We start from the raw sequence: 9,929 nt of genomic DNA on the forward strand, positions 1-9,929 counted from the left end.
TAAATATCGCAGAAAAGCGACAGGGAGGTTCTATTCTATTCTTAATTCTTTCGAAAATACCCATAGGCATCCATGCCTTGACCCCATCTACCAAAGAAACCCCATTCGTAAACCCACTCATCGATTTCCAAAAGTCCAAACATCCCTTTCCTGGCCAATCCACGGCACAACCTTCTCCTCACACACAACCCTCTCCCCACACTTCCCACAAACGCCCTTCGCACAACTACAGCTCTCCTCTACCTCCATCTCCTCCTCAATCGGCCTCATCATCTGCCCCTCCAACCACGCCGCAAACTCACCCTTCGCACAACCCGTCACCCTCGCAACCCTAACACCCCTTATTCCCGAAAAAAGCCGTAAAACGCCATCGTCACACCCATCAAACATACTCTGCCACGCATGAATCTCCAGGTACTCTGCTCCGCTAAACGCAGCCGTAGCTTGCTTCTCTGTAAACCGTGGATCGGTATCCAGACGCACAGATAGGTACCAGCGCCGGATCTTTGCGATTGCAGAGGCGTCGAGGAGGGGTTTCCAGGGGGAGACGAGGTGAGGGAGAGATGTCAGGAGGGAAGGGTGGGCTTGGAAGATGTGGGTTGAGTAGAGGAGGTCCTGGGCTTCTTGGTGGATTCGCTTGCAGGTGGCGAGGATGGCTGGGTAGATGGGTTGCGGGGCGTGGCTGCGCTGTTGCGAGTACTCTACTAGGGAGTTTGAGCTTGGGGTGTTGGCACAGAGGAGGTAGTCGTAGATTTGGTTGCGGAGTTCGGCCGGGAGGAGGAAGAAGATTGATTGTTTTTGGGAGGATGTAGGGAGCCGTTTTGAGGGTGTGGTGGGGTGATGTGTTTGTCCTCCTGTTGGTGATGTGCGCAGGGGAGGTGTGGTGCTTGATATGGCGTTATCGCTCATATGTGTGTTGAGCACGTTGAAGTGCGCGGCAAAGTAGTATGCCATTGACATGTTGTCGTTCAGTGCCTTCTCTTGTGCTTGGTTTATTGAGATTGTTGCTCCTATCTCAATTCGGTTGTCGAATTGTTCTCTTGAAATTGTTCGTCTCAAGTTGTAATGGTGGTGGTTGTAAATCGAGTGATACCCTTTCCTATCAGATGTGTATGTAGGTAGGGCAAATAGTTGTTCGTACGTCTGACTATAATGTCGTATGGTTGCTGATGAATTAAGCTAAACCACCAGCAGCCCTACCTGCCTTATAAGTAGATGCTCTGGAAAAAGCTAGAGCCGCAATCACGTTGTTTGGCAGGTGAACGCGACTCACCGACCTGTGGTCTCACCACGAAATCATCCGGCCCAGCGATAAGAACGTCGGGGCGGAACGGATCGCCCACCAGGGTGCGTGAAGGTCGCGCCACCAAGGCTGAGCGGTCACTCCACCGCCCCTTGCTACGTGCGCTGTCTTCACTTCACGACCAGCGCAGCATGATGCGTCATATTTTCTTTTTGGAGCATGTCAGTTATTTCAAAGTTAGCCTTTTACGTCTGACAGCGCTGCTCGTTTGAACTGCCAGTCTCGATAGTACACACTAGTCGCCGGTGCTTGATCGACGTGCGGGGTCACTCGTCGTTCGCCCCAACTTCCCCCCTTCAGGCTCATAGTTGAGTACTTGCTTCTTCTCATCAATAGCAAGCTCATCCAGAATGAAATCGTGGTTGTAGAATACAATCCACTTCATGGTTACGAAATATGTGGTACGGTGGTGTGATCCGCAGCTGACGATGATCAACTACGTAGGTACGCACGGTGCAGTGGCCCAACAAGAAGCATGTTTCTCGCATTTTACTCGGACTTGAGCAAACTTGTCCAACGTTGCAACTACTCCAATCCTTGTCGCTCCCTGCTACTTTCTGATATCTCTGTTATACACTAAGCATCTCTCATAAGTCGTTACATTTCGTAATTCGCCGTACTAACGTGTCCCAACGGATATTTGGCGACATAGGCCTCGATCTTCCATAACATTCACCGCATAACCAGACCCATGGTTCTTATCCGGTTCCACCTCCGCACCTCAGAAAACTCCCATAACACCGAGACCGACCATGGCAGCGACGCCCCTAACCCAGCCTGGGTTTTGTGTGGGAGCAGCAGCAGCCACCACCTCTACAACTGTCTGAGTCTGTCCGGTCTTGCCTGTCAAAGTCCCCATGCCAATTTCTCCTCTGCCCGGAGCTGGAGCCACAGATCTTTGCGGCTTGAAGTCAATAGAAACAGTGTGGGGCCACCAGGTCGAATAGGTACCGCCGATGAATGTCTCAACCCACTGCACAGTGACGAAGGGCACATTGCTAAATGACGTTGTTGCATGTGTAACACTGGTACTCGCCGTCCTGGATGAATCTGAAGAAGTAGTTGCGGGTGCGGGCGGAACAGGATTGGCCGCATGATTGGCAATTGGAGGCGGGGGCCCTACATCAGCAGGCTCCACTCGGGCTACAAGCGCATCTTCAAGAGAATCGCCTGTGGAAGTGTTGACTGAGGTTATGATAGCTGGTTCGACTGTTGGGTTGCTTGCAAATGGCAGTGTTGGAACGCTGACGACTAGTCCCTGGGCAGACAGGTCCTTGGTTGGAGTGACGGCAGGTACTTGATGGATCCTATACTATGTGAGCTGGCTTCAAAAGTCATTATGTGAGTATGGATCTACCCAGAGCTGTAGAGTTCGGTTGTCAAAGTCACTACTGGGTTGGGGGTGGATGTCGGACTTGCTCCCGCCATGAGTGTAGTCTCCCCATCTTGCAGGTATCCAGATACAGGAAGGAGCGTACATGCAGTCAAAGCCGGCAGCAGAAGCATTGAGATGATATAACCCTGCATCTTGTCTGAGATGAAGAGTGTAAAGTAGCTGAAAGTGCTATCTGCGGTGATTTTGAGTGGTGTTGTGTGTAGAGGCTTAAGACCCAAGCGGCGTCCCTACTTCAACAAAAGTGGCGTTGCAGGAGAAAGTTACTAGTGAAGACTCATCGATGAGACGTGAGGCTCTGACAAGAAATCCGAAGAGACCAGATTCCAGTCACCCGCTACTGACCAGCCTTGTGAAACGCCAAACCCGTGGTTGGGGTAGCACAACTGGTTGAAAAGAAAGACGGCGTGCAGCGAGAGACGAGATAAGAAAGTGGGTAAGCCAAAAAGCCAAAACCAAAACGAACGTGGGGTTGGGGAGTACCCGAAGTGAAGTGAATGTGAGACTGTAGAGATTCAATACGTGAAAAAGGATTGTGTACGGTGTTGACGTTGATGGCGAAGTCTGGCAAACGGAAGTGACGGTGACGGTGCTGTAGACCGTTAGGAGAAGCGACGATGTATGCTACAGCAAGTGACGGCCAGTGTTGAGTGTGCTATCCTGACTTTCTAATTTACCCTAGAAACTACATCCCTTAGTAAATGATTGCATTATGTTGTTGTTCTGCACCTTGTCGTCCGACGTGCTCCAATCCTTCGGTAGCTCGCCATGGAAGAGAAAAGCAGACAGTGACGTGCAGATGTAGTCTCTACCGCAACCACAACTTCCAAGTTGAGATAGGGAGCTGCGGTGTTGGAGTGACGTTAGTGATTCATAGAGATCACAGTCCAATCTTCGTATCCCGACCTACGAAGCCAGACGATTTTTCTTTTCTTACCATATGACACACGTAAACCCCATGGATATGAGATTCTTTGCCATGCATCTGATAACTTGCAGCCTTTACTCTTCCCCACAACCGATGCACGCACGTGTATCGTGGACTGAAAATAACAAGCCTAGACCAGAGCAACCAGCCCAACCCTCACCATCCATGCTGAGCCCGAAAATTAAGCCTTTTACTTTTCCACTCTGCCACCCCAAACAAGCTAAGCGCACATCTTGGCAAAAGCTTAGCATATCCCGAATCCGGCAACTGGGCGCGTTGAGCAAGCGCGCTTGGTAAAAAAAAAGCAAAGACATAAAATGGGAGACTGGACCAGACCCTCTTTCTATTTCTGTTCAAAGGGAAAGCGCAAGGCAACAAAGTTTGTGCATTCCCCCGCACTGACACATTCTAGACCTTTTATGTCTTGTGAAAAAAACTCAGGTTACAAAAAGTCACAATTTTGGTGTGGGCTTTGGAGGATGGTAAATGGTACAAAGGTTTCGTCGGGCTCAGCCATCCCAAACAGCGCATGCGCGCGCGCGAAAGGAGAGCGAGGAGAAAGAAAGGGTGTCTTTTCTCCGAGTAAAACTTTAGCCCCCCCCCCATCCCAAAACAATAGAGCCATTCTCGTATTCTAAACCCGCCTCCCAACCAGCATCTCCATCACAACAAAATATGCGAACCCCATCCTTCCAGAGAGAATAGAAAAAAAAACAAAAGCGTCACAAAAGAAAACATGGCACACACACACACACACACACACACACACACGCCATCCGGCTTTCTTCGGTGTTGCACCGCAAAGGAAGGAAAAAAGCGAGTCCATCACTAACTAGTCTTGCTTCGCAAAACCCTAGTTTTCCGTTCCACGTTCCACGTCCCCCGCCATCTCGCTCGGTTACGTGAGACGCCCCCCCCCCCAAAAAAAAGATATAAAATAGAATATCCTTAGTTGAGGAAAAGGGAAAAATAAAGAAAGAAAAGTGGAGCAAAAAATCCAAATATAGTTCACCACTATGTTAGAGGAAATGTGACTGTGGGAACCGTGGGAAACATGAGCATTGAAGCCATGCACGCAAACACTCACAATCACACACACACACACACATGCGCCCAACCCCGCTCCGGTCCTTTATCCGCGCTTCCCGTGAGCTATAGACTAGGGACTTTAATTTGTGAGCTAGCAAGGGGATTTGTTTGGGTATGGTCGCGATGAAGGGATGAGATTGTTCCGCGGGATATATATATATATATAGATAGATAGGATATACGAGATGGAATAATCCGCAAGTAATCCATTACAGATATATGTATGTACATGTTGTCTGCAAAGCTATTTGGCAGGTTCCCACCATCACAACAAAAATATAAAAAGCTTGTCCACTCGGTCCTCTCAAAATGGGAGGGGGGACTCTTTTTTTTAGACGAATGCGGACGGGTATGTGCCTAGGCTTCAAAGCGCAAGCCAGGCTGTCCTGTCCTGTCAGTCCAGCCCGCCATCTGTGCGTCTTTGGAACTAGCGTCAGCCACGCCCGGGTTCCGTCATGTGCCGGGCTCACTAGGCGTACAACTCCAGGGGCCGTGCCTGCAAAAAATAGGCGACATTGCGCGCTCTTTGTCGGCGCGTCATCATTCTATTTTGTTGTTGTTGTGCTGACGGGCCTAATTCCTAGGTCCGGAAGTAGTAAAAGCTAACGGATGGGCTGATCTGTTACCCAGTACGTACGGCTCAAAGGAGAGTCTTCGCTGCCGTATTTTTGAGCCTCAGTCTACCCAGGCCAAGTGGCTTGCACGCTTCCGACTCTACGGCTGAAACTAGTTCTCTCGTATATGTAAGGAACACGCGAGAACAAAGAGACTAAGCCCAGGCAGTGGTGTGCCGCAGACGCAAAAATAAAAGAGACTGGTTCAAGAAACATTGGTTTTGGCAGTGGCGTTGAAGCGACACGAAGAATGGAAGTGACAATGGTAATTGGTGGTATGTTTGATTGTGCGCAAGTGACTAAGCTGGTATCTTCTAATGCCGATTCGGATGAGGATTCCAGTCCAATACAAAATAGTAGCAAGGCTAAACACAATACGAGGCCGAAATCATGTACCGGAAGCGCTGGCGGTATGTGGGGGCTGGCAAGCAGAATGCTTTCTGGTTCAGAACGGGAGCGATGTGGTACCATTCCAAGCAGGACGACATGCGTAATGATCCAAACTGTTTTGGCCGTGCTAGACAAAACAGACCAAGCTTGGTGCTGACTGCAAAAGCCTGATTGCGGAGAACAAGGGTATATACAAGAAAAGAAAGCGTGCAAAGAAGCACATCTAAGGCCGTGCCAAGCAGTAAATATGTTGGAGAAGGAGTAATGTAAATAGAGCAATCAGAATTTGCGTGTCGTTGCGACCGAGTTAAAGATATATGTGCCTCAAGCTGGAATAGCCGGAATTATGACAAAAACGCCGTAAATGTCTTGGGGGGGGGGAAGGTGATCGTATACTCATAAAACGAGTCCCGAGTCCATGACAAGCTCGCGGGACAAATGACTGTCTTTGCGATGGATGGAGAGAAAAGCGAGAAAAGCGAGAAAAGCGGACTTTTGTGTTGCAAAGTTTGTAGCAGGTCTCGGGCGACTACCATGCCATGGCTAAGCTGAGCATGGAAATGATTGATGGAATGACGATTGATGATAGCGGAGCGCCGAATATGCTTGTCGCCGCGTTCTTGTACGTTGTCTGGCCAGGAGTCATGTCGCCCTTGGGGTCTGTCGAGAAGAAGTACGTCTTGGCCGCTTCGGCGCCTTGACTTGGGTCCGGTGCGCTCATTTGGTTGGGAATGGCACAGACCTTGGCCGGGTCGAATGTAGGACAGCGCTTCTTGTAGTCGTTTTGCGATCGCTCGGTATCAGTTGAGTTGAAGTAGCTCTTGAGGTAGGAGATTGTCATAACAGTGTCTCGGTCGGGTGGTCCTGCCGACCATGATGGGTCGCCATTGCTCCAGTGGTTGAAGAAGATGCTGCCGCCTTCCTGGGGAACGTTTTCGGTCATTCGGTGGAGGAGTTGACCATCAACAAAAAACTCGACGCTGCCAGGGGTCCAGTCAAAGCGGTACTCGTGGAACTTTTCGTCTGGGCGGAATGGGAGTTGCTTGACTACAAAGCCGTTTGTTCCCTGAGCAGCGAAACCGTTGGAGACGGATTGGGGGCTTTGGAGAACCAGGTTTACGGCGCCTTGGGATTCGTTGAATTGATGCGAGAGGAATTCCATGTCAATTTCTTGCGAGTTGTTGTGGTACTGCGACTGTTAGCCAGGGGACATGGTTTGAGTGGGCGCGTCATGGCGGCGTACAAAGAAGAATGCGCCGCAAGTTCCAGACGAGTTGGACAACTTCATGCCCACACGGAAACTGCCGAGTAGCGAGTCGTTGCGTATGCTAACAATCTCGGCACCGCTCACGAAGCCGTCTGCGTGGTTGCCACGAACCCACAGCTCGAGTCCGGCATCTCCGCCGTGCTCGGCATCTCCCGCCCATGCCTTGTCGTCCTTGAGAGGGTTGGAGAGAACATTGCCGACTTCCATAGCCTTGCCAAAGGGGCCTCTGGCCATCTGGGCCGTCATGTTGTACTGCTGGGGTCTCCATCCTACCGTGGAGAAGTCGTCGGTCTTTGTGTGGAGAAAGTCATTTTCAAGCAGCTCGGTGAAGACGGCATAGGAAGAGTCGCTGGTGGAGTTGACCGAGTATCCGCACTCGCAGGCGGCATTTGCTGCACAGAAACTCGTGGTTAGCGCTTGCGTGCGCCAAAGGGCATGGTGGCGTGAAGGCGGGAGGCAGACTTACAGAAGCGAGAGAGAGCGAGGATTAGCAGGGCGGGCAAGGCGCCCCACGAGTTGTGTAGGAGCATAGCGGCGGCAGAGAAATTATATTAGGGCGGGTAGTCGGCAGGTTGGAGAAGGCTCTTAAACAAAGCAGAAAAAGGAAGGATGGAGTAAGTAAAGAGCGTGGGTGGGTATGCAAGGTGGTGTTGGGCGGAACAAAAGTAAAAAGAGCGTGAGGTAGTGGGAAGAGGTGTAGGGCTGGGCGGACAAGACAAGACAAGACGGAGCAGCAAAGAAGGACGGCAGGGGGGGGGGCTGACGATGATGATGAACTGCTGGGTTGGCCGTAGGGGAGCTGGACATGCCCCCGGGCGTGCATGCCCAAAGCAGAAAGCACAAAATGCAGAACACGACTCCAGCCGGCCTGGGCACCGTCCGCTGCTGTCGCTCCCAGGGATCGCCCGTTAATGGGACCGAGATGATAAATGAACAAGACACTCGGCCCAAGACGCGCAGTGGGGAACCGGCCATGGCCACCTCCAATCGGCCACGCGGTCTGGGCTGGGTGCATCAACTCGTCGCGTGCTGCTGTCACTCTGCACACGACTCCATGCTAACTGGCACTATAGCACGAGGATAGCAAGACTACTTACGGTACTATGCCCTGCTGCGTCCTACCATACGTCCGCTCCCATGGCTTGGTCGACATGGCCTCTGGCCTAGCCTCTCGTCTCGTCCTCTGTCTGCCATGCGCCATGCACCCACTCGAATCCTTCCCGTCTCTAGCTGTCCCAGCCGCCATCCTTCACCCCAAAGCGATCCAATCACCACCCCATCTCCAAGCCCTTGCCGTTCCCTTGGCCTGTCGACTTCCACCCACACGCCCGTCATTTCTGCGCTCCACTCCTTCTGCGGGAAATTGCCCACAGCCCACAGCCACTGGCTCAAAGCAACATGCGCAAAGCAAACAGGGGCCCTGGCACGCGTTTTTTTCCTTGTCCCATCCCACCATCACCTACCTGTCTCGTTTTTCCCTTGCCTGTTCCCCTCCCCTCCTGTGTGGAGAGACAAAGAATCGACAAAGATGTCCACTCACACACACACACCACATCTGCTTTTGCCATGCACGTAAGCGTCTGTGTGCCACTCGGAACCACCGTTTCCTCGTACCCTTCTAGTTCACCCCCCTTTTTAGTCTCGGCCACCGCAACAGCAATAACACCAGCCTCGTATCCTGCACACTGGGTTGCATCCTATTTCAACCCGCCCAGCACCTCGATTGGCCTGAACAACGACGTTATTATGTCATAGTTCCCGGCACCACGCGCACATACCGCCCCTGCCCATTCCCATGTGACTGCAGCTTGGACTCTTGGAAGAAGTCAAGAAAAAAAAGCTGGGGTATTCTTTATTATCCAACGGCTTTTGTGGTTCTTGCACAAAACCTGGTCACCTTGTAATTTCTCCTTGGGCTGTTTGAGGTGAGGCGATCACCCTCTGCACCAATCAGCGTCTGCTTGCACCAACTGTGCAAGTGAGGCAGCTCCAAGGACGGCGGCTACCGGCACACATACCTACACCCCATCTCGATTAGAGTTCGAAATGACCGACATTTAATCGTTGGTGGCGCCCTTATTCTCTGCAGCAAATGCCACCATTCTGGCTTGAACTAAGTTAGCACCGTCCAATGATTAACAGAACCTTATCCCCTGGTGACTGAAATACCGTCTCGTGCCTATCAGTTTACCTACTCTGCAACCATGCGGAGTCGAACGCCAATCTCTGTGGAGCCCTTACCCGACATGGCTACTCCACGTGGCCGCAAATGGACTGCCACTCAAATACGCAGGGCCAATCCTAATTTCAATTGCCCCCGAGATCACGAAAACATCCCTCGACGTGGAGCCTCGCCGTCCTTGCTTTGCCGCGTCTGACAGACACTTCTCCACTCTCTTGTGCACGGATTCACTCTCTGTCCTGTTTGCCAAGACGAGAAACAGATGCATCGACTCTCGAAGGATGCAGTGAATCTCGGCACAACTCTAGTTACCGCTATCCACCAAGAATCCTCCACAGATGCTATCGATACAAACACGACACGATAGCACGCGACCTTTCCACTAGCACTTCGTATAGTACAAAACAAACCCCATGCCATGCCTAACTCGCCCTATTTCCAATACACATCGTCTTCTCCGCTCCTAGTCCGATTCTTCCGCAAGATCATCACCGTTTCCTCCCCGCCAAGCACATGCCCATTTGCATCCGCCCGTCCCTGAGTGATTGCCACGTCCATTTACCCAAAGTAACAATGTCCCTTTTTTTTCCCATCCCCGGTCCATGCTATGCCGTGACTTGCACAAACCCCCCCATTCCCCCGCCATTCCTCCCAAATCCCTCATAACACAACAAACCATACACAGTAAACAAACACAAACAACTTCCCGTCCTTCCCGCCCCCCAACCCCCCAACCCCCTCCCCTCGTATCCACACACACAAC

General features: G+C 51.5%; 4 protein-coding genes across 4 annotated transcripts; 1 reads left to right on the plus strand and 3 right to left on the minus strand.

Moving 5' to 3' along the window:
• Nucleotides 1–117: 117 nt before the first annotated feature.
• On the minus strand, nt 118–960 carry COCVIDRAFT_108413 (hypothetical protein; the record flags this gene model as incomplete). The annotated part of the gene is made up of 1 exon (XM_014697672.1): nt 118–960. The coding sequence occupies one exon, from the start codon at nt 958–960 to the stop codon at nt 118–120; it is 843 nt and encodes a 280-aa protein (XP_014553158.1).
• A 1,064-nt stretch (nt 961–2,024) lies between these two features.
• Nucleotides 2,025–2,731, minus strand: COCVIDRAFT_29604 (hypothetical protein; the record flags this gene model as incomplete). Its single annotated transcript, XM_014697673.1, has 2 exons — nt 2,025–2,610; nt 2,661–2,731. The coding sequence occupies 2 exons, from the start codon at nt 2,729–2,731 to the stop codon at nt 2,025–2,027; spliced, it is 657 nt and encodes a 218-aa protein (XP_014553159.1).
• A 2,895-nt stretch (nt 2,732–5,626) lies between these two features.
• On the plus strand, nt 5,627–5,821 carry COCVIDRAFT_108441 (hypothetical protein; the record flags this gene model as incomplete). Its single annotated transcript, XM_014697674.1, has 1 exon — nt 5,627–5,821. A coding segment is annotated over one exon (195 nt), but the record flags the coding sequence as incomplete, so codon positions are not given.
• Nucleotides 5,822–6,246: 425 nt separating this feature from the next.
• Nucleotides 6,247–7,514, minus strand: COCVIDRAFT_29605 (glycoside hydrolase family 16 protein; the record flags this gene model as incomplete). Its single annotated transcript, XM_014697675.1, has 3 exons — nt 6,247–6,906; nt 6,961–7,376; nt 7,451–7,514. 3 exons carry the CDS (start codon nt 7,512–7,514, stop codon nt 6,247–6,249), a joined length of 1,140 nt encoding a protein of 379 aa, XP_014553161.1.
• Nucleotides 7,515–9,929: the final 2,415 nt, after the last annotated feature.

The sequence above is a fragment of the Bipolaris victoriae genome (assembly GCF_000527765.1).
Source record: "Bipolaris victoriae FI3 unplaced genomic scaffold scaffold_93, whole genome shotgun sequence".
Classification (NCBI taxonomy): Eukaryota; Fungi; Ascomycota; class Dothideomycetes; order Pleosporales; family Pleosporaceae; genus Bipolaris; species Bipolaris victoriae.